This window comes from Capra hircus, chromosome 13 (genome assembly GCF_001704415.2).
Source record: "Capra hircus breed San Clemente chromosome 13, ASM170441v1, whole genome shotgun sequence".
In the NCBI taxonomy this organism is placed as follows: domain Eukaryota; kingdom Metazoa; phylum Chordata; class Mammalia; order Artiodactyla; family Bovidae; genus Capra; species Capra hircus.
In genome coordinates this window covers 32,366,691-32,391,594 of record NC_030820.1, presented here as the reverse complement: position 1 = coordinate 32,391,594, position 24,904 = coordinate 32,366,691, and the positions used below count along the sequence as shown (strand labels likewise).

General features: G+C 41.8%; 1 protein-coding gene across 4 annotated transcripts in view; it reads left to right on the top strand.

The window, feature by feature from the left end:
• The window catches only part of NSUN6 (NOP2/Sun RNA methyltransferase family member 6), a 77,999-nt gene that overhangs the window by 24,653 nt on the left and 28,442 nt on the right, over positions 1–24,904 (top strand). For all 4 annotated transcript variants that reach the window (XM_005687985.3, XM_013968458.2, XM_018057161.1 and 1 more), the window contains 2 exons: positions 18,108–18,189; positions 23,491–23,610. In XM_005687985.3, coding sequence (XP_005688042.1) covers positions 18,108–18,189; positions 23,491–23,610 — 202 coding nt within the window. The remainder of the gene's footprint in view (positions 1–18,107; positions 18,190–23,490; positions 23,611–24,904) is intronic.

Here is a 24,904-nt window from a genome sequence, read left to right as displayed (position 1 = left end):
TCTGCGGCATGTGGGATCTTCTCAGATCAGGGATCGAATCTGTGTCCCTGGCATTGGCAGGTGGTGTCCTATGCCCTGGGCCACTAGGGAAATCCTACTCGCCTGAATTAGAACAAGTTAGTGTAAAATCATCTCTGGTTGCTAAAGTGAAAGTGAAAGTCGCTCAGTCATGTCCAACTTTGTGACCCCATGGACTCTATAGTCCATGGAATTCTCCAGGCCAGAATACTGGAGTGGGTAGCCTTTCCCTTCTCCAGGGGATCTTCCCAACCCAGGGATCAAACCCATGTCTCCCGCATTACAGTTGGATTCTTTCCTAGCTGAGCCACCAGGGAAGCCCAAGAATACTGGAGTGGGTAGCCTATCCCTGCCAGCGGATCTTCCTGACCCAGAAATCGAACCGAGGTCTCCTGCACTGCAGGTGGATTCTTTACCAGCAGGCGCTAAGCAAATTAAATCTGTGTATAATCCAGTTTCTTACAATTTTTAAAATCGAAATATAGTTGATTTACAGTCTTGTGTTCATTTCTACTATACAGCAAAGTGACTCAGATATACATATGTACATATTCTTTTTTATATTCTTTTCCGTTATGTTTATTACAGGATATTGAATGTAGTTCCCTGTGCTATACAGAAGGACCTTGCTGTTTATCCATCCTGTATATAAAACTTGTATCTCTTAATCCTAAACTCCCAGTCCACCTCTTCCCCCAACTCCCTCTTGGAAACCGCAAGTCTGTGAGTCTGTTTCTGTTTTGTAGGTAGGTTCATTTGTGTCTTTATTTTTGCTTAGTGTTTTCAGGCTGTTTCAGAAATTCTGTAGACAGCTCTGTTACTACAGAGTTGACAGCTAATGGAGACACGCTGAAAGCTGTGAATTTATTCACCTAGAAGAGAGCCACTTACCTGATTCCTGGGACAGTTTTTCATACTTCAGCAGTTTGAATTTATAGTTGATATTAATCCTTCTAAAGACATAGGCTGTTCCCTCCATCTAGAGGTGGCAGTACTTTCCAGATGACCAAGAACAAGTACATTCTTCATCCTGGAAGTGCTTCTGAATATGAAGATTATGCATATATCTGTGTGTTAATCTTTGGGTCTGTAATAGGGAGATGATAGTTTGACTGCTTCCTTTATTTTGCTATAGCTGGTACACATTTCATCTTATTTGATGTGGTGGTTCCAGTAACTGGGTCCACAGACTTCTGAGTACTGTTCTCTTTGTTGGTAGGAGTAGAATGTAGCCATCTTTCAAGAAAATGTTGATTTTTAGAAAAAAATTTTAATTTTTTTTGGAGTATAAGAATATTTACAATGTTGCATTAGTTATAAATGTACAGAAATGTGCTTTAGTTCATATATCTATTCTTTGGATTATTTTCCCATATAGATTATTGCAGAGTATTCAGTAGAGTTCCTTGTACTCTATAGTAGGTTCTTGTTGATTATCTGTTTTATATATAGTTCAGTTCAGTTCAGTTGCTCAGTCATGTCCGACTCTTTGTGACCCCATGAACCGCAGCATGCCAGACCTCCCTGTCCAACACCAACTCCCGGAGTCCACCCAAACCCGTGTCCATTGAGTCAGTGATGCCATCTAACCATCTCATCCTCTGTCATCCCCTTCTCCTCCTGCCCTCAATCTTTCCCAGCATCAGGGTCTTTTCAAATGAGTCAGCACTTCACATCAAGTGGCCAAAGTATTGGAGTTTCAGCTTCAGCATCAATCCTTCCAATGAACACCCAGGACTGATCTTTAAGATGGACTGGTTGGATCTCCTTGTAGTCCAAGGGACTCTCAAGAGTCTTCTCCAACACCACAGTTCAGAAGCTTCAATTATTCAGCACTCAGCTTTCTTTATAGTCCAACTCTCACATCCATACATGACCACTGGAAAAACGATAGCCTTGACTAGATGGACCTTTGTTGACAAAGTAATGTCTCTGCTTTTTAATATGCTGTCTAGGTTGGTCATAACATTCCTTCCAAGAAGTAAGAGTCTTTTAATTTCATGGCTGCAATCACCATCTGCAGTGATTTTGCAGCCCCCCGAAATAAAGTCAGCCACTGTTTCCCCATCTATCTGCTGTGAAATGATGGGTCTGGATGCCATGATCTTAGTTTTCTGAATGTTGAGCTTTAAGCCAACTTTTTCACTCTCCTCTTTCACTTTCACCAAGAGGCTTTTTAGTTCCTCTTCACTTCCTGCCATAAGGGTGGTGTCATCTGCATCTCTGAGGTTATTGCTGTTTGTCCCGGCAATCTGGATTCCAACTTGTTAATTCCAGCCTCCAAACTGTCCCTCCCTGTTGTCCTTCCCCCTGGTAACCATTTTTGTTCTCTAAGTCTGTAAGTCTGTTTCTGTTTTGTAAATATGTTCATTTGTATCATTTTTTTTTAGATTCTGCATGTAAGTGATACCATATGATATTTGTCTTTTGTCTGACTTGCTTAGTATGATAATTTCTAGGTTCATTCATGTTCTTGCGAGTAGCATTATTTCATTCCTTTTTAGTAATATTCCATTATACACACACACACACACACACACACACACACACACACACACTCACACCACATCTTCTTCATCCATTTCTCTGTTGATGGACATTTAGGTGCTTCCATGTCTTGACTGTTCTGAACTGTGCTGCAATAGACACTGGGGGTGCATGTATCTTTTCGAAATATGATTTTCTTCAGATTTTATGCCCAGGAGTGGGATTGCTGGATCACATGGTGGCTCTATTTTTAGTTTGTTTTTTCAAGAGTTTTTATTTTGTTTTGGGGTGTAGCTCATTAACAACGTTGTGATGGTTTCAGGTGAACAACAGAGGGACTCAGCCATACATACACATGTACCCATTCTCCCCCAGACCCCGCCTCCCATTCAGGCTGCCACTTAACACTGAGCAGAGTTCCGCGTGATACTCAGAATGTCCTTGTGGTTATCCATTTTAAATACGTACATGACCACCAATCTCCCTAACTATCCCTCCCCGCCCCAGCAACCATAAGTTCATTTTCTAAGTCTGTGAGTCTCTTTCAGTTTTGTAAGTTCGTTTGTATCATTTTTTTAAGATTCTACATAAAAGACATGCATATGGTAATTCTTCTTCTCTGTCCGACTTATTCACTCTGTATGACACTCTCTAGGTCCATCCATGTTGCTGCAAATGGCTTTATTTCATTCTTTTTAATGGCTGAGTAACATTCCATGGTATATATGTAACACATTTTCTTTATCAGTTTATCTGTTGATGGACATTTAGGTTGCTTCCACGTCTTGGTTATTGTAAACAGTGCTGCAGTGAACATTATTGATATGTATCTTTTTGAAATATGATTTTCTTTGGATATATGCTCAGGACTGGGATCGCTTTATGTGGTGGCTCTATTTTTAGTTTTTTAAGGAACCTCCATACTGTTCTCCAAATTGCACCAACTTACATTCCCACCAACAGTGTAGGTAGGAGGGTTCCCTTTTTTCTGCACCCTCTACAGCATTTATTGTTTGTAGACTTTTTACAAATGAACATTCTGACCTGTGTGAGGTGATAACTCATTGTAGTTTTGATTTGCAGTTCTCAAATAATTAGTGATGTTGTACGTCTTCTCATGAGCTGTTTGGCCATCTGTATGTCTTTGGAGAAGTGTCTGTTTAGATCTTCCCATTTTTTGATTGGGTTGTTTGATTTTTTGATATAGAACTGCAGGAGATATTTGTATACTTTGGAGATGAGTTGCATCTTTTTCTCCTATTTTGTTGATTGCCTTTTTGTTTTGTTCATGGTTTCCTTTGCTGTGCAAAAACTTTTGAGTTTATTTAGGCCCCATTTATTTTTTTTTGTTTTATTTTCATTATTCTAGATGGTGGATTCAAAAAACTATTGCTGTGATTTATGTAAAACAGTATTCTGCCTACGTTTTTCTCCATAGAGTTTTGGAGTATCCAGCCTTACCTTTAGGTCTTTAATCTGTTTTGAGTTTATTTTTGTATATAGTGTTAAATATATTCTAATTTCATTCTTTTACATGTTGCTGTCCAGTTTTCTCAGAACCACTTATTGAAAAGACTGTCTTTTCTCCATTATATATAGTCTTGCCTCCTTTGTCATAGATTAATTGGCCATAGGTGTTTGGATTTATTTCTGGGCTTTATGCCCTATTCCATTGATCTGTAAGTCTGTCTTTGTGCTGGTACTAGACTGTTTTGATGACTTAGCTTTGTAGTATAGCTTGAAGCCAAGAAGCCAAGGTGTCTGATTCCTCTGGTTCTGTTTTTCTTTCTCAAGATTGCTTTGGCTATTTAGGGTCTTTTGTGTTTTCTGCACAGATTTTAAAATATATATATATTTATTTACTTACATATTTATTTGGCTCATTGGTCTTAGTTGTGGCATTCGGATTCTAGTTCCCTGACAAGGAATTGAACCTGGGCCCCCTACACTGGGAGCATGGAGTCTTAGCCACTGGACCATCAGGGAAGTCCCTGCATACAAATTTAAAAAATGTATCGTTCTAGTTCTTTGAAAATAGCCATTGGTAATTTGACAGGAATTGCATTGAATCTGTAGATTGCCTTTGGTAATATAGTGTTGAAAATATTTCCAACCCAAGAACATGGTATATCTTTCCATCTGTTCGTCATCTTCGATTTCTTTCATCAGTGTCTTGTAGGTTTCAGAGTATAGGTCTTTTGCCTCCTTCAGTTCAGTTCAGTTCAGTTCAGTCGCTCAGTTGTGTCCGACTCTCTGTGACCCCATGAATCGCAGCACGCCAGGCCTCCCTGTCCAGCACCATCTCCCAGAGTTCACTCAGATTCACAGCCATCGAGTCCGTGATGCCATCCAACCATCTCATCCTCGGTCGTCCCCTTCTCTTCCTGCCCCCAATCCCTCCTAGCATCAGAGTCTTTTCCAATGAGTCAACTCTTCGCATGAGGTGGCCAAAGTACTGGAGTTTCAGCTTTAGCATCATTTCTGCCAAAGAAATCCCAGGGTTGATCTCCTTCAGAATGGACTGGTTGGATCTCCTTGCAGTCCAAGGGACTCTCAAGAGTCTTCTCCAACACCACAGTTTAAAAGCATCAATTCTTCGGCACTCAGCCTTCTTTACAGTCCAAATCTCACATCCATACATGACCACAGGAAAAACCATAGCCTTGACTAGATGGACCTTAGTTGGCAAAGTAATGTCTCTGCTTTTGAATATACTCTCTAGGTTGGTCATAACTTTTCTTCCAAGGAGTAAGTGTCTTTTAATTTCATGGCTGAAGTCACCATCTGCAGTGATTTCGGAGCCCCCCAAAATAAAGTCTGACACTGTTTCTACTGTTTCCCCATCTATTTCCCATGAAGTGATGGGACCGGATCCCATGACCTTTGTTTTCTGAATGTTGAGCTTTAAGCCAACTTTTTCACTCTCCTCTTTCACTTTCATCAGGAGGCTTTTCAGTTCCTCTTCACTTTCTGCCATAAGGGTGGTGTCATCTGCATCTCTGAGGTTATTGATATTTCTCCTGGCAGTCTTGATTCCAGCTTGTGCTTCCTCCAGCCCTGCGTTTCTCATGATGTACTCTGCATATAAGTTAAATAAGCCGGGTGACAATATACAGCCTTGACATACCCCTTTTCCTATTTGGAACAAGTCTGTTGTTCCATGTCCAGTTCTAACTGTTGCTTCCTGACCTGCATACAGATTTCTCAAGAGGCAGGTCAGGTGGTCTGGTATTCCCATCTCTTTCAGAATTTTCCACAGTTTATTGTGATCCACACAGTCAAAGGCTTTGGCATAGTCAATAAAGCAGAAATAGATGTTTTTCTGGAACTCTCTTGCTTTTTCGATGATCCAGCGGATGTTGGCAATTTGATCTCTGGTTCCTCTGCCTTTTCTAAAACCAGCTTGAACATCAGGGAGTTCACGGTTCACGTATTGCTGAAGCCTGGCTTGGAGAATTTTGAGCATTACTTTACTAGCATGTGAGATGAGTGCAATTGTGCGGTAGTTTGAGCATTCTTTTGCATTGCCTTTCTTTGGGATTGGAATGAAAACTGACCTTTTCCAGTCCTGTGGCCACTGCCGAGTTTTCCAAATTTGCTGGCATATTGAGTGCAGCATTTTCATAGCATCATCTTTCAGGATTTGAAACAGCTCAACTGGAATTCCATCACCTCCACTAGCTTTGTTCGTAGTGATGATTTCTAAGGCCCACTTGACTTCACATTCCAGGATGTCTGGCTCTAGATTAGTGATCACATCATCATGAGTATCTGGGTTGTGAAGATCTTTTTTGTACAGTTCTTCTGTGTATTCTTGCCACCTCTTCTTAATATCTTCTGCTTCTGTTAGGTCCAGGCCATTTCTGTCCTTTATCAAGCCCATCTTTGCATGAAATGTTCCCTTGGCATCTCTAGTTTTCTTGAAAAGAGCTCTAGTCTTTCCCATTCTATTGTTTTCCTCTATTTCTTGGCATAGATTGCTGAAGAAGGCTTTCTTATCTCTTCTTGCTATTCTTTGGAACTCTGCATTCAGATGCTTATATCTTTCCTTTTCTCCTTTGCTTTTCACCTCTCTTCTTTGCCTCCTTAGGTAAGTTTATTCCTAGGTAGTTTATTCTTTTTGATGCAGTGGTAAATGTGATCATTTCCTTCTCTTTATGATCTTTTGTTAGTGTATAGGAATGTAAGAGATTTCTGTATATTTATTTGGTACCCTGTAACCTTAGTGAATTCACTGATAAGCTCTAATAGTTTTCTGGTAGCATCTTTATGATTTTCTATGTATATTATTATGTCATCTGCAGTAATAGTTTTCCAATCTGGATTCCTTTTATTTCTTTTTGTTCTCTGATTGCCATGACTAGGACTTCGAAAACTGTGTTGAATAAAAATGATGAGTGTGGACATCCTTGTCTTGTTCCTAATCTTAGAGGAAATGCTTTCAGCTTTTCATCATTGAGAATGATGTTAGCTGTAGGTTTGTCACGTGTGGCCTTTGGTATGTTGAAATATGTTTCCTCTATGCCTACTTTCTGAAGAGTTTTCATCATAAATGGGTGTTGAATTTTGTCAAAAACTTTTTCTGTGTCTACAGAGACAATCATGGTTTTTATTCAGTTTGTTAATGTTGTGTCACAGTTATTGATTTACAGATATTGAAACATATTTGCATCCCTGGGATAAATCCCACTTGATCATGATGTACGATCCTTTTAATATATTGTTGCATTTGGTTTGCTAGTATTTTGTTCAGGATTTTTTTTAGCTATGTTTATCAGTGATGGCTGTAATTTTCCTTTTTTGTGTGGAATCTTTGGATTTGGTATCAGGGTGACAGTGGCCTCAGAGAAGAAGTTTGGGAGGGTGCCTTCCTCTGTAATTTTTTGCAATAATTTCATAAGGATAGGTGTTAACTCTTGTAAACGTTTGATAAGATTCACCTATGTAACCTTTTGGTCCTGGACTTTGTTTTTTGGAAGTGTTTCTTTTTTAAATTTTCGCCTGTGCTGGGTCTTCACTGCTGTGTGTGGGTTTCCTCTTGTTGCAAAGAGTGGGGTTTCTCTCTAGGTGCAGCGCTCAGGTTTCCTGGTACAGTGGCTTCTCTCGTCGTGGGACACAGGCTCTGGGCGCTCTTTCTTCAGCAGTTTGGGCTTGCTGGCCCTAGGGTGTGTGGGCTTCAGTGGTTGTGGCCTGCGGGCCCTAGAGCATCATGAGGGCTTTAGTTGCTGTGGCTTGCACGCTCTTGAGCATGGACTCAGTATTTGTGGCAGATGGGTTTAGCTGCTCCTTGGCAGATCAGGGATTGAACCAGTGTCCTCTGCATTGGCGGGCGGATTCTCATCCATCGTGCCAGTAGGGAAGTCCCGCTGGGAGTGTTTTAATCAGCGTTTCAGTTTTGTTACTTGTGGCTGGTCTCTTCATATTTTCTGTTTCCTGGTTGAGTTTTGGGCGATTGTTCATTTCTAAGAATTTGTTCATTTCTTCCAGGTTGTCCATTTTATTGGCATATAGCTGTTTGTAGTAGTCTCTTGTGATACTTTGTATTCTGGTGGTGTCCATTGCAACTTCCCCTTTTTCATTTCTAATTTTATTGATCTGAGCTTTCTTCCTCGGTTTCTTGATAAATCTGGCTAAAGGTTTTTCAGTTTTTTTTGTCTTTTCAAACATAAGTTTATCTTTTAGCTTCATTGATCTTTTCTGCTGTTTTCTTCATTTCCATTTCATATATTTCTGCTCTGATCTTTATGATTTTCTCTTTGATTTCTTCAGTGATCCACTGGTGGTTTAGTAACATATTGTTTAGCTGTCATGTGTTTGTGTGGTTTTTTTTTTTTTTTACAGTTTTTTTTTTCTTGTAATTTATTTCTAATCTCATAGTGTTATGGTTGGAAAAGATGCTTGATATGATTTGAATTTTCTTACATTTTCCCAGGCTTGATATGTGGCCCAAGATGTGATACATCTTGGAGAATGTTCATGTGCACTTGAAAAGAAGGTGTATTCTGCTAGTTTCAGATAGAATTTGCTATGAACATAAATAAGTCCATCTGGTCTAATGTGTTGATTAAGGCCTGTTTTTTCTTGTTTTCTGTGTGGATGATCTATCTATTGATGAAATCTGTGTTAAAGTCTACCAGTATTGTTGTGTTATTGTCAGTTTCTTCTTTTATGGCTATTAGCATTTGCCTTAAATGTTGAGGTGCTCCTATGTTGGATGCGTGTATATTTACAATTGTTACATCTTCTAGGATTGATCCCTTGATCCCTTGTTACTTGTAATAATTTTTATTTTAAAGTCTATTTTGTCTGACATTAGTGTTGCTACTCCAGCTTTCTTTTGATTTCCAGTTTTGTGGAATACTTTTTTTTCCATCCCCTCACTTTCAGTCTGTATGAGTCCCTAAATCTGAAGTGGTTTTCTTGTAGACTGCGTATATATAAATTTTGTTTTTGTATCCATTCACCCAGTCTGTGTATTTTGGTTGGAACATTTAATCCAGTTACATTTAAGATAATAAATTGATATGTATATATTTTTACTACCATTCTGCTAATTGTTTTGGATTTGTTTTTGTAGGTCTTTTTCTTTCCCTTCTTTTGTTCTCTTCTGTTGTGATTTGATGACCAAGTCTTTAGTGTGTGTTTTGATTGCTTTTTCTTTTTGTGTGTGTGTATCTGCAATAGAAAATTTTTGGTTTGTGGTTCCCATGAGGTTTCGATACAGCAGTTTATATATGTTTACAAGATTGTTTTAAGTTGCTGGTCTCCTAATCTCCAGTGGATTGTCACTATCCTGCATTTTACTCTTCTCACAGTTGCTGGTTTTGACATTATATTTGTATATGGATTATTTCCTACCTTTCCTGTATATTTGCCTTTACTGGTGAGGTTTCCCATTCAGGATTTTCTTGTTTCTAGGGTGGCCTTATCTTTTCCCTCCAGAGAAGTTCCTTTGGCATTTGTTGTAAAGCTGGTTTGGTGGTGCTAAATTCTCTTAGCTTTTGCTCATCTGTGAAGCTTTTGATTTCTCTGTCAAATCTGAATGAGAGCCTTGCTGAGTAGAGTATTCCTGTAGTAAGATTTTCCTTTCATTGCTTTAAATGTATCGTGCAGAAGCCTTTTGACCTGCAGAGTTTCTGCTGAATAATCTGACAATCTTATGGGAAAACCCTTATTTTTTATTTGTTGCTTTTCCCTTGTTGATTTTAGTATTTTCTTTGTTTTTAATTTTTGTCAGTTTGATTAATACACATCTTGGCTTTTCCTCCTTGGATTTATCCAGTGTGGGACTCTGCACTTCCTGGACTTAGGTAAACTGTTTCCTTTCCCATGTTAGGGAATTTTCAGTTTTTATCTCTTCAAATATTTTCTCAGGCCCTTTCTCTCTTTTCTTTCTGAGACCCCTGTAATGTGAATGTTGGTACTTTTTAATGTTGTCCCAGAAGTCTCTAGACTGCCCACATTTCTTTTCAATCTTTTCTCTATATTCTGTTCCACAGCAGTGCTTCCCAGCATTCTGTCTTCCAGCTCATTTATCTGTTCTTCTTCCTCTTTTATTCTGCTGTTGATTCCTTCTAGTGTATTCTTCATTTCAGGTATTGTATTTCCAGTGCTGTTTGTTGTTCAAGTCTTCCAGGTGTTTATTAAACATTTCATGTGTCTTTTTGCTCTGTGCCTCCATGCTTTTTCAGATCTTGGATCATCTTTACTGTCATTTCTATGAATTCTTTTTCTGTCTCCTCTTCACTTAGCTGTTTTCCCAGTGTTTTATCTCATTCCTTCGTCTGGAACATATTTGTCTGTTGTATCATTTTATCTAACTTTTTGTTTTCTGTTTCACAGACTGCAGGATTGTAATTCCTGTTTCTTCTGGTGTCTGCCCTTAGGTGGGTGCGGCTGGTCTAAGGGGCTTGTGTAGACTTCCTGGTGGGAGGGACTGGTGCCTGCCCACTGCTGGGTGGAACTGGGTCTTGTTCCTCTGGTGGGCAGGGCTTTTCAAGGGGTATGTGTTCAGGAAGACTTTGCAGTGTGGTGATGAGTGGGACTGTGTTTTTGCCCTGTTGGTTGTTTGGCCCGAGGCTTCCCAACACTAGATCCTAAGGGATATATTGGGTGGGGCCGGGCCTTGGTGCCAGCAAATACTCCCCAGCACCCTTGCCACCAGTGTCCTTGTCCCCACAGTGAGCTACAGGTGCCCCTCACCTCCCAGGAGACCCTCCAAGACCAGCAGGTAGGTCTGTCCCAGGCTCCTATGAGGTCACTCCTTTTCCAGCTGGGTCCCAGGGCACATGAGACCTGTGTGTCCTCTGAGAATGGCATTTGTTTCCCCTAGGCCTATGACTTTCCTGTGATCAAGCCCTGCTGGCCTTCAAAGCCAAATGCTCTGGGGTCTCATCCCCCTGATGCCAGACCCCCAGACTGAGGAGCCTGACATGGGCTCAGAACTCTCACTCCTGTGGGAGAACCTCTGTGATACGATTATTTTCCAATTTCTGGGTCATCCACCTGGCAGGTACAGGGTTTGATTACATTATGAATGCATCCCTTCTGCAATCTTGTTGTGGCCTCTTCTTTGTCTTTGAAAGCTGAATATCTTTATTGGTGGGTCCTGGTTCTTGTTTGTTGATGGTTGTTCAGTATTCAGTTGTGATTTTGATGTTTTCGTGGGAGGAGGTGAGCGCAGGTCCTTCTGTTCCACCATCCTGTCAGGAAATCAAGAAGGTGTTGATTTTTAAACTTGGCTTTCTGTTAGGATTTCTTTGTCTGCTTATGTGAAAAAAAGCATGCTTCTACAACAAAGAAGTTCTGCATTTATATACTGCTTATATTCTTTTTAAACTTTAGAACCAACTTCACTAATAGTATATTTGAACATTCAGTTAGTGAATTTTTCCCCGTTGGTTTCTTGAATGCCAGTTGGGTCAAATCATTCACAGGCTCAGATTGATTAATATACCAACAGATTGTTTATTCTATGAGGTCTTATATTTTGCATTATTATATGGAGTTACATTGTACAGAAATAGTTTTAGAGGGAAAGACTAAAGTCATATATGAGCAGTAACTGGCTAAAATTATTCTTTGTCATGTTATTTTCAATTAAATACTGCACAGATGGATACTTTTTTGATGGTAGGTGTGGTCAGGAGGAGATAGTCAAAGGGGACCCAGATCCTGAAGTACAGGTGGGACCTGATATAGGGTGGCAAGTGTATGTTAATTTCAGTATTTTCCAGAGGACTGGAGTCCTACAGGTCAGAGTCATTTGAATTACAGAGGAGTGATCATTCAGAGCATTCAGTACTGGTCCCGACTCGGGGGGTTGGGGCAAGGTGTTGATCAAGGTAAGTGCCCAGTTGTCTCAATGAAGAACTGACTTTTGAATATGAGGCAGTGACGTTTCAGGTTTTTGTATTTTCTGCTAAGGGGAAGTGAAAGTGAAGTCGCTCAGTCGTGTCCCACTCTTTGCGACCCCATGGACTGTACCCCACCAAGCTCCTCTGTCTATGGGATCTCCAGACAAGAATACTGGAGTGGGTTGCCATTTCCTTCTCCAGGGGATCTTCCCGACCCAGGGATTGAACCCAGGTCTCCAGCATTGCAGGCAGATGCTTCAACCTCTGAGCCACCAGGGAAGCCCCAAGGGGAAAGAACCATTTAATTTAAAAGTCGTTTGATTTAATCCTGATTGGAGCAAGGACGAGAGTCTTAACTCCGAGTGAAGGTGCAGATTTGGAGAAACCGAGTGTTAAACAGACTAGTGAGGGTAAAAGGCACAGGATGAAGAAGAAGAGGAGTTAACCTGTGTTGTCACACCCACTGCAGTGACAGTCATAAATATCTCCGAAATAATGTCACTCTTACAGGGCAGCATAAACTTACTCTGCTGTGGCATAAGAAGAAATACATAGGGAATTACCTGGCAGTCCAGTGGTTTGGATTCCATGCTTCCATTGCAGAGACCTGGGTTTGCTCCCTTGTCCAGGAATTAAGATCCCACGTGCCACTCAGTTCAGTCGCTCAGTCGTGTCCAACGCTTTGTGACCCCATGAACCGCAGCAGGCCAGGCCTCCATCACCAACTCCCAGAGTCCACCCAAACCTATGTCCATTGAGTCGGTGATGCCATCCAACCATCTTATCCTCTGTTGTCCCCTTCTCCTCCTGCCCTCAATCTTTCCCAGCATCAGGGTCTTTTCAAATGAGTCAGCTCTTTGGATCAGGTGGCCAAAGTATTGGAGTTTCAGCTTCAACATCAGTCCCTTCAATGAACACCCAGGATTATCTCCTTTAGGATGGACTGGTTTGGATCTCCTTGCAGTCCAAGGGACTCTCAAGAGTCTTCTCCAACACCACAGTTCAGAAGCATCAATTCTTCGGCGCTCAGCTTTCTTTATAGTCCAACTCTTACATCCATACATGACCACTGGAAAAACTATAGCCTTTACTAGATGGACCTTTGTTGACAAAGTAATGTCTCTGCTTTTTAATGTGCTGTCTAGGTTGGTCATAACTTTCCTTCCAAGAAGCAAGCATCTTTTAATTTCATGCAATCACTGCAGTCACCATCTGCAGTGATTTTTGGAGCCCAGAAAAATAAAGTCTGCCACTGTTTCCACTGTTTCCCCATCTATTTCCCATGAAGTGATGGGACCAGATATCATGATCTTAGTTTTCTGAATGTTGAGCTTTAAACAACATTTTCATTCTCCTCTTTCATTTTCGTCAAGAGGCTCTTTAGTTCTTCTTCACTTTCTGCCATAAGGGTGGTGTCATCTGCATATCTGAGGTTATTAATATTTCTCCCAGCAATCTTGATTCCAGCTTGTGCTTCCTCCAGCCCCACGTTTCTCATGATGTACTCTGCATATAAGTTAAATAAGCAGGGTGACAATATACAGCCTTGACATACTCCTTTTCCTATTTGGAACCAGTCTGTTGTTCCATGTCCAGTTCTAACTGTTGTTTCCTGACCTGTATACAGGTTTCTCAAGAGGTAGGTCAGGTGGTCCCATCTCTTGAAGAATTTTCCACAGTTTATTGTGATGCACACAGTCAGAGGCTTTGGCATAGTCAAGAAAGCAGAAATAGATGTTTTTCTGGAACTCTCTTGCTTTTTCCATGATCCAGTAGATGTTGGCAATTTGATCTCTGGTTCCTCTGACTTTTCTAAAACCAGCTTGAACATCAGGGAGTTCACGGTTCACGTATTGCTGAAGCCTGGCTTGGAGAATTTTGAGCATTACTTTACTAGTGTGTTAGATGAGTACAATTGTCTGGTAATTTGAGCATTCTTTGGCATTGCCTTTCTTTGGGATTGGAATGAAAACTGACCTTTTCCAGTCCTGTGGCCACTGCTGAGTTTTCCAGATTTGCTGGCATATTGAGTGCAGCACTTTCACAGCATCATCTTTCAGGATTTGAAACAGCTCAACTGGAATTCCATCACCTCCACTAGCTTTGTTTGTAGTGATGCTTCCTAAGGCCTACTTGACTTCACATTCCAGGATGTCTGGCCCTAGCTGAGTGTGAGTGATCACACCTTCGTGATTATCTGGGTCATGAAGATCTTTTTTGTACAGTTCTTCTGTGTATTCTTGCCACCTCTTCTTAATATCTTCTGCTTCTGTTAAGTCTATACCATTTCTGTCCTTTATCAAGCCCATCTTTGCATGAAATGCTCCCTTGGTATCTCTTATTTTCTTGAAGAGATCTCTATTCTTTCCCATTCTATTGTTTTCCTCTATTTCTTTGCACTGATTGCTGAGGAAGGCTTTCTTATCTCTCCTTGCTATTCTTTGGAACTCTGAATTCAAATGGTTATAGCTTTCCTTTTCTAGTTTGATTTTCACTTCTCTCTTTTTATAGCTTTTTGTAAGGGCCTCCTCAGGGAGCCATTTTACACTTTTGCATTTGTTTTTCTTGGGGATAGTCTTTATCTCTGACTCCTGTACAATGTCACAAACCTTCATCCATAGTTCATGAGGCAGTCTATCAGATCTAGTCCCTTAAATCTATTTCTCACTTCCACTGTATAGTCATAAGGGATTTGATTTAGGTCATACCTTAATGGTCTAGTGGTTTTCCCCACTTTCTTCAATTTAAGTCTGAATTTGGCAATAAGGAGTTCATGATCTGAGCCACAGTCAGCTCCCGGTCTTGTTTTTGCTGACTGTATAGAGCTTCTCCATCTTTGGCTGCAAAGGATATAATCAATCTGATTTCATTGTTGACCATCTGGTGATGTCCATGTGTAGAGTCTTCTCTTGTGTTGTTGGAAGAGGGTGTTTGCTATGACCAGTGTGTTCTCTTCACAGAACTCTGCTAGCCTTTGCCCTGCTTCATTCTGTATTCCAAGGCCAAATTTGCCAGTTACTCCAGGTATTTATTGACTTCCTCCTTTTGCCTTCCAGTCCCCTATAATGAAAAGGACATCTTTTTTCGGTGTCAGTTCTAAAAGGTCTTGTAGGTCTTCATAGAACAATTCAGCTTCAGCTTCTTCATTGTTACTGGTTGGGGCATAGACTTGGATTACCGTGATATTGAATGGTTTACCTTGGAGACGAACAGAGATCATTCTGTCGTTTTTGAGATTGCATCCAAGTACTGCATTTCGGACTCTTTTGTTGACCATGATGGCTACTCCATTTCATCAAAGGGATTCCTGCCCACAGTAGTAGATGTAATGGTCATCTAGGTAAATTCACCCATTCCAGTCCATCTTAGTTCGCTGATTCCTAGAATGTTGATGTTCACTCTTGCCATCTGTTTGACCACTTCCAATTTTCCTTGATTCATGGACCTAACATTTCAGGTTCCTATGCAATATTGCTCTTTACAGCATCAAATCTTGCTTGTATCACCAGTCCCATCCACAACTGGGTGGTGTTTTTGCTTTGGCTCCATCCCGTCATTCTTTCTAGAGTTATTTCTCCACTGATCTCCAGTAGCATATTGGGCGCCTACTGACCTGGGGAGTTCATCTTTTAATGTCCTCTCTTTTTGCCTTTTCATACTGTTCATGGGGTTCTCGAGGCAAGAATACTGAAGTGGTTTGCCATTTCATTTTCCGTAGACCACATTCTCTCACACCTCTCCACCATGAGCTGTCTGTCTTGGGTGGCCCCACACGGCATGGCTCAGTTTCATTGAGTTAGAGAAAGAAGGCTGTGGTTCGTGTGATCAGATTGGCTAGTTGTTCATGTGCCACTGGAGGTTGCCAAAAAAAAAAAAAAGTCCATAAAAATTTGATCTTTGTCCCAGGTTCCTGACAACTTGCTCCTAAAACCTGTGGAATCTCAGCAGTGATAAGAGTGTTTTTGTATCCCTTCCAGACAGCTGTGTCCCCATACAGAATGGGGGCTGTTTGCCAAAGCAGCTAAGTGTGTGATTAGAAGGCTGGCACTTACAGCGCCTTTGGAGTATCTCTGGGGAAGAAAAAGGGGCTGGAGATTGAACTAGGCACCAGTGACCAGTGGTTTAATTGGTCTAGCGTATGTAATGAAACTGGGCTTCCCAAGTTGCCCAGTGGTAAAGAATCACCTGCCAATGCTGGAGACGTGGGTTCGATCCCTGGGTTGGGAAGATCCCCTGGAGAGGGAAAGGGCAACTCACTCCAGTTTTCTGGCCTGGGAAATCCCATGGACAGAGGAGCCTGGTGGGCTGCAATACATGGGGCTGCAAAAGAGTTGGGCCAACTGAGCAACTACACAACAGCAGTGTAATGAAATCTCCCGAAAAAGCCGTGAATGACAGCGCTTGGACAGTTTCCAGGTTGCTGAACACATCCAGGTGCTGAGAGGGTGGTGGTGCCTCCATGCCCCCTCCTGTAACTTGCCCTGCATCCCTTTTGTTTGGTTGTATCCTTCGTAATCAACTGGTGATCATAAATACACTGTTCTCCCGAGTTCTGTGAGTCCTTCTGGTGAGCTGTCGACGCCAAGGTGAGAGTCTGGTGACCTCCCCGTTCACAGCCAGATGGCAGCCTGGGCAGTGCAGTTGGCACCCGGCTCGGGTCCAGTCTTGTTGGACTGAACCTGTGGATTCTGACAATGACCCTGGGCAGTCTGTCAGAAGGGAACTGAATTGTAGGTTATCCACTTGGTGTCCAGAGAGATTGAGAGTTGCTGGGTGTGAGAAAGAACCCCACACATTTGTGGTCAGAAGTGTTGTGAGTAGAATTAGCCCACCTGCCTATAGCAAGCAGTGTCCACACCGTCTGTGTAGGTGCTTCTCTGCCCAGACCAGTTCCTAAGCTCTGAGCTCGTCTACCTGCTGTGTCTATAGGCTCTGTCTTATTCTCCCCCCTGGACTCTCTTCTCTGCTTGTACCCTTGAACTCATTCAAATCCTGATTCTTTTTAAATTTTTTTTTTTAGTTTTGGCTGTGCTGGCTCTCTGTTTTTGCTGGATGGGCTTTTCTCTAGTTGCAGCGAGCACGGGCTACTCGCTAGTTGCAGTATGCAGGCTTCTCATTGCAGTGTCTTCTCTTGCTGTGGAGCACAGGCTCCAGGGCATGAGGGCTAAGGAGTTGTGGCATGTGGGCTCAGTTGTCCCACGGCATGTGGGATCTTTCTGGATCAGGGATTGAACCCGGGTCCCCTGCATTGGCAGGCAGATTCTTTACCACTGAGCCACTGGAGAACCCCCATGTCCTGATTCTTGTCTTTGTCTTTATGAACAGACTGTGCTTCCTTCTGTGGCCTCTACTCCTTGGAACAGCACGTCGATTCCCTCTTGTTCTCTCTCCCTCTGGTGTGGCCTGTGGACCTGGCCATGCTTGGCTTTTCACAAACGTGTACTCGTGTGCTCTGGAGAGACTCTGAGTCTTTCTGACTGTGGTGTCTGTTTTGGTGGATCACTTTCCCCTGTGCTGTCCTGGTTCCTGGCCATTCCTTCTGTGGTCATTTCCACTGCCACTCACAGTAGGGACAGAGGTGGTAAAGGTCAGCCCATGGATTGTGTCAGCACTGGGCAGTTACTCTCTAAAGAGTTGAGAAGGAAGCAGGGAGGCACGTTTGTAATGGCTTACCACCAGCATGATTCTTACATAGATTTTTATTTTTCATACAAATACTGAGCATAGTGGCTGGCAAAATGAAGCTTTCACAAAGTGTTTATTGAATCGAAAGGGTAATAAACAGTGGTCATAAATCTATTACCAAAGATGAGAATGCATCAGTGAGAAAAGACTCAGAGGGTCTTTGCTTTTTAGTCTATTCACATCTCTGAATGCAGTGGCACCTAATGTGTCTTTATCCTTTTTAGTGCTCCCAGTGGCCTTCTCTATTGTGGGTAAAAATCCAGAAATAATCCACAGGAATACTCTTTTAAGTATCTTGGGTTGAATAGAAAAAGGTTTTTAACAGGCGGAACATCTTCTATTTGAGATACCAGTTGAGGGTGTCCCTAGAAGTGGACTTTGTGTTGTTCAGTTGCTCAGTCATGTCTGACTCTTTGCGACCCCAAGGACTGCAGCATGCCGGGTTTCCCTGTACTTCACCGTCTCCTGGAGCTTGCCCAGACCCATGTCCATTGAGCTGGCGATGCCATTTGTATAGACTGTTTAATTTACACTGAGTAATATTAGATTTCCATTTTTCAGAGGCGTAGGCGTAAGAATGACAGAGCCGGTGTATCTCAGCCCTTCATTTGATAATGTACTGCCCAACTACTTATTTTTACAGGTAAGTGTTTGTAACAACAAATATTTAGTGACGTTGAAATATCCTTCAGTGAATTATTTTAAATCTAAGGATTTGTTTTGTTTCTGTTAACTGTTTTTTTTTTTTTGCAGTGTATTCGTATATTTTCTGATCTACCTTTGGTAGCAAGAAAAAGCTGAGATTTTCAACTACGTTTTCTCCCTTCCTTTGCCTAACATTGTTTTAATAGCTTATTGTAATGATTGCTTTCCATCTCAGCATATTAATCCTTAAATGGTGCATGCATTTGCTGTACATATTAATGTTCCACGTGTGGCTGTGAGTGAGATTCAAATGGCTTACTATTAGCAGATTTTGGTCAGATGCTTATCAATTGCTGTGATATAACAATTTGTTTTGCCTTATCCAGTTTATGATGTACTTTCATATACAGTAACTGATATGATTTGTCACAATCTACTGGTTAGGTGGCAGCATTTATCATTAGTGTTATTATTATTTCCAATATAAGGTGGAGAGAAGGAAAGATACAACAATATGAATGCAGAGTTCCAAAGAATAGCAAGGAGAGATAAGAAAGCCTTCCTCTGTGATCAGTGCAAAGAAATAGAGGAAAACAATAGAATGGGAAAGACTAGAGATTTCTTCAAGAAAGTGAGAGATACCAAGGGGACATTTCATGCAAAGATAGGCACAATAAAGGACAGAAATGGCATCGACCTAACAGAAGCAGAAGATATTAAGAAGAGGTGGCAAGAATACACAGAAGAACTGTACAAAAAAGATCTTCATGACCCGGTTAATCATGGTGTGATCACTCATCTAGAGCCAGACATCTTGGAATGTGAAGTCAAGTGGGCCTTAGAAAGCATCACTACAAACAAAGCTAGTGGAGGTGATGGAATTCCAGTTGAGCTGTTTCAAATCCTGAAAGATGATGCTGTGAAAGTGCTGCACTCAATATGCCAGCAAATTTGGAAAACTCAGCAGTGGCCACAGGACTGGAAAAGGTCAGTTTTCATTCCAATCCCAAAGAAAGGCAATCCCAAAGAATGTTCAATCTACCGCACAATTGTATTCATCTCACATGCTAGTAAAGTAATGCTCAAAATTCTCCAAGGCAGGCTTCAACAGTACATGAACTGTGAACTCCCTGATGTTCAAGCTGGTTTTAGAAGAGGCAGAAGAACCAGAGATCAAATTGCCAACATCTACTGGATCATTGAAAAAGCAAGAGAGTTCCAGAAAAACATCTATTTCTGCTTTCTTGACTATGCCAAAGCCTTTGAATGTGTGGATCACAATAAACTGTGGATAATTCTTAAAGAGATGCGAATACCAGACCACCTGACGTGCCTCTTGAGAAACCTATATGCAGGTCAGGAAGCAACAGTTAGAACTGGACATGGAACAACAGACTGGTTCCAAAAAGGGAAAGGAGCACATCAAGGATGTATGTTGTCACCCTGCTTATTTAACTTATGTGCTGAGTACATCATGAGAAATGCTGGGCTGGATGAAGCACAAGCTGGAATTAAGACTGCTGAGAGAAGTATCAATAACCTCAGATATGCAGATGACACCACCCTTATGACAGAAAGTGAAGAAGAACCAAAGAGCCTGTTGATGAAAGTGAAAGAGGAGAGTGAAAAAGTTGGTTTAAAACTCAACATTCAGAAAACGAAGATCATGGCATCTGGTCCCATCACTTCATGGCAAATAGATGGGGAAACAGTGGAAACAGTGACACACTTTATTTTTCTGGGCTCCGAAATCACTCCAGATGGTGACTTCAGCCATGAAATTAAAAGACGCTTACTCCTTGGAAGAAAAGTTATGACCAACCTAGACAGCATATTAAAAAGCAGAGACGTTACTTTGCCAACTGAGGTCCATCTAATGAAAACTTTGGTTTTTCCAGTAGTCATTTATGGGTGTGAGAGTTGGAATCTAAAGAAGACTGAGCACTGAAGAACTGATGCTTTTGAACTGTGGTGTTGGAGAAGACTCTTGAGAGTCCCTTGGACTGCAAGGAGATCCAACCAGTCCATCCTAAAGGAGATCAGTCCTGGGTGTTCACTGGAAGGACTGATGTGGAAGCTGAAACTCCAGTCCTTTGGCCACCTGATGCGAAGAGCTGACTCATTTTAAAAGACCCTGATGTTGGGAAAGATTGAGGGCAGGAGGAGAAGGGGACAACAGAGGATGAGATGGTTGGATGGCATCACTGACGCAATGGACATGAGTTTGGGTAAACTCCGGGGGTTGGTGATGAACAGGGAGGCCTGGTGTGCTGCAGTCCATGGTGTTGCAAAGAGTCGGACGACTGAACTACTGAACTGAGCTGAAAGAAGTCAGTAGAAACAGAAACATTTTATGGATTTGCATGTATCTCTGTCAGTTAGATAAATGAAAATGATTCCTGGAAAGTTTAAGATGGCCACAAACTTAAGGCAGTGGTATTTGTAACACATAGAACAAGTCATTTAGTAGTGTGTCAGATTTTGGCTTTTTTCTTACACTTGTACTTAAAATGTGAGTGCTCTCTTGTTTGAAATAATTTTTACTAAAACCTAAAATAAGAAGAAACTACACAAGGCCTAAAATGCTATTGAGATGACCACGATTTTAAGACCTTTCAGTGAAAAAGCAAAAATTGCTGGAGGTTAAATGGAGAAGGCAGTAAAGAAAGAATAACTTCGTGCCTGCTTTTATCTTCCCACTGCCTTCCAGCGCCTTTACTGTATTTTTTCTTTTAACAATTAAATTATTTTTATTTTTGGCTGTGTTGGGTTTTCTTTGCTGTGTGGGCTTTTCTCTGGTTGTGGTGAGTGAGGGCTACTCTCTGGTTGTGGTGTGCGGGCTTCTCATTGTGGTGGCGTCTCTTGTTGTGGGGCACAGGCTCCAGGCGCCCAGGCTTCACGAGTTCTTGCACATGGGCTTAGTGTCTGTGGAAACATGGAATCTTCCCAGACCAGGGAGTGAACCCGTGTCCCCTGGATAGGCAGTGGATTCCTATCCACTGTGCCACCAGGGAAGTCCTCAGAGCCTTTAAATACCATCGTGTTAACAAGGAATTTATTTCAAACCACAGTCTGTATAGACCAGTTTCTATGTAGCTCTATTTTTTAAAAGCTAAAAAATGTTCAGGTATTGCTGAAAGTCACAGATGTCAGTCCGTTCATCAGAAATGCCTTAAGCATCGTCCGAACTCCTTTGCTCCTGATGTTTCTTTCAGATCACGACAAAAGTAAAACATAAAAGGTTTCCCTAGACCCAGATGTCAAATGTTCCTTGGGATCTATCTCATCAAACAGGCAGCGGACAAATTTATTTGGTTTCTTTCCTATCCATTGATTCAATATTAAAAAAAAAAATTACTTCCCAAGTGGTGTCCTGTGAAGTAACATGCTTGAAATGTAAACACTGATCTTTCTGTTCAGGTCTTTATATTTTGTGAGCAGCAGGTTCACTCCTGGTGTCTTTGACATCATTGCTTCAGCCCATCCAATAGAATTCTTTGTTGGGAACAAGATTGACAAAATGAGCAAGGTGATTGGACATGGCATAAAAAACTGAAATTGCAGCTATATCCCAGGTATCTTCTTGGTTGAGGCTGTGCACCTGGAGCTTTTTGAAATGGTCATCTCTTATGTCATCAGCTTGGGAAATAGCGAGCACCCATCCCAGCATTGCCTTTTCCTGGGCAAGGAGGTCAGACTTTCTCTAGTTAATGCAGACCTGGTTAGAGAGCACTGGATTCTTCGAGAAGACCCTTTACTGGGCACTGTGGACGACCACGCTGTGTGTACCCGTTGGCTAGGCTGATCACCCAAGTGATGAGCTCTCTGTCAGCTTTGCTGAGCTGGTCTGTTTCCTTGTTGCAGGTGGCACTGTAATAAGCAAAAAGGCTCTGAATTTCAGTGGCTGGGGAAACAGCAGTTAAAATACGTTTGGTAAGTCCTGTCGTCAGCCGCACGCACTGAGGCTGCAAAGCACTGACGTGCGCTGGACTTAGTGCTCGGTATACGCCCATCTGTGCACAGAGAGAAGGGGAGCTTGCTTGTCTGTGTCTCCTTCTTCACCTTGGTTTTCTCTTTTGAAGGGGTGATCTTGGATTCACTTGAGCAGTGTAACTCTCTCAAGTTTCTGAGTACCTATGAATTGATGCGTTTCAGCGTGAGAATGAATGGAAACCTTTGAACTTAAAAACGTAGCACCCATGCTGGATTTCCCTGGTGGTCCAGTGGTTATGACTTCGTGCTCACAGTGTAGACGGTACAGGTCCAATCCCTGGATGCCTCATGGTGTGGCCTAAAACACTAAAAAATTGAATAAATAAAAAATAGCCCTATGCTTCTTAACCTCTTATTTTTTTTCCTGCCAAGCAATTTTTAAAATAAATGATTATGTAATGTTATTCTATCATACTGAAGGCTGACCTGTTATCCTCCAGTCTTTATATAATGAATACTAATAATGTGTTAATAATTTAATAAAAATTTATACCTATAGATGGAGATACTTTTGGCTTGTGTAATCTTTCATAATATATTTCTGAGTGCTAACCAGAAATAGCTAAAATGTTTTCACTTTCTGTTGCTGAAGTGTGGTCGTGGTGGGGAGACAGGAACCCAGATATGCCTGTAAGAGACATCAGTGGCATAAAACGAAGATTCTTAGGTCGGAATTAGCAAAGCACCTCATGTGGCAAGGTTTTGTACATTTTCTGGGTAAAAAGATACAAAGCTTTTTCACACTTAAAAGACATCTCTTGCCTCCAAAATGTTGAGAACCACTGAATTGAAAAAGGACAGTGTGCATTTTTTGGTGAATTGGTTGCAGAAATGCGTCATGCATGTGTGTGTGTGTGTGTGTGTGTGTGTGTGTGTGTGTGTATGTGTATGGATGCCTTGTGAGAACACAAGATACTCTGGGAAATTAAGAATTTTCTGACACTGGTATATTTACAAAAAACATACTCTTGGCCGAGGATGTTGTACTGGGTTACCTCCGGTAGTGTCTTCTGAAAAATTATTTATTTTTCCATGGCTGCTCTGGCTCTTTGTTACTGAGCACGAGCTTTATCTCATTGTGGTGTGGAGGCTACTCTCTGGTTGTGGTGTGCGGGTTTAGTTGCTTTACGGCAACTGGGATCTGCCTGGACCAGGGATCGAACCTATGTCCTCAGCATTGGCAGGCGGATCCTTACGCACGAGACCACCACGGAAGTCCCTCCAGGAATCTCTACTTTCTCTGTTTCTGAAATTTAAAGTGATCTAGAGTCACTGGCAGCTGATCATTTTATTTTTTCCCTTATAGAATTTGCCATCTGCTGTAGTAAGTCATGTTCTGGATCCTCAGCCTGGAGAGAAGGTTCTAGATTTGTGTGCCGCACCCGGAGGCAAAACAACACACATTGCAACACTGATGCGCGATCAGGTGAGGCCTTCTGCGTGCAGAGCTGCTCGTGGTGTCACCTGAGGCGTTGTCACAAAAGAAGGTCTGTCCTCGGTAGCTGTAGCTCAGACTTTACTACTGTTCCCTTCACATGCGTATTTACCGTGTGGCTTTGTAACCACTCTGTGCTTCAGCTGAGATTCTTCAGCTCAAGAAATGTATGCAAGTTGACGTTACCTTTTCTGTTTGTTTCAAAATCCATAAAACCAGATGGTTCCTAAAATACACATGCTAGTAGCTTCAGTTACAATAGCTCTGTTTCTTTAAAAATTTATTTTATATTGGAGTACAGCTGATTAATAATGTTGTGATAGTTTTAGGTGGATAGCAAAGGAATCTAAAATGAGGCAATGGTACGAGGAGGGAGGTGGGAGGGGGGTTCAGGATGGGGAACACATGTATACCCATGGCGGATTCATGTTGATGTATAGCAAAACCAATACAATATTGTAAAGTAAAAATAAATAGGTAAATAAGCTGAAGCTTTAAGAACATTAAAAAAAAATAAAATGAGGCAATGAAATTACAGCTTTCTTGATCAAGAGTCAGATTTTAATTGATTGCTGGACTGATTTTAAAAAATACTTATCCTTACGATGAGTACTGGGGTACACCAATAAAGCACAGTGACCAAAATGTCCTTCTTCATGGAGCTTACATTCCAGTAAAGGGACACAGATAACAAATGAGTAGAAGATAAGGCATATGTAACTGTGGTAAGGGCTGTGGTGAAACACGAAGGGAGGCTTCTGGGGCTTGGGAATATGGCAAGAAGGGAGAGTGAGTTTGCAGTTTCACGTGGGTAGCAAGGGAGAGCCGCCCTGGGAAGGTGGTATTTGGGAAAGATCTACAGGAGGGAAGGACGTTCCAGTGAGAGGAAATGATAAGGGTGAATGCGCTGAGGCTGGAGACTGTCTTGACTTCTGGGGGGAACCTTAAGTAGTTTTGCTGTGTGGACTAAGTGACGAGGGAGAGAATCAGAGAGCTGGGGTCAGGCCCGAGGCATTTTGGCGGAGGAGCTTTGCGAGGGTCTGAGGGGACTTCACACCTGCTCCAGAGATGGGAGATTGCTTCTTACGTTGGCCGAGGCCTCAGACAAGCTGTAAGAGGGCGGAATAGATGCAGAGAGACCATTTAGGAGACAGTAAGTCAGGGGACGTCACAGAGGGGGTGAGAAGTTGGGCAGATTATGGCTATGTTTTCAAGCTGGAGCTGTTAGGAGTTGTTGATGGGTTGGACGTGGGTTGTGAAATGAGAGAGTGACTGAGGGTGACTC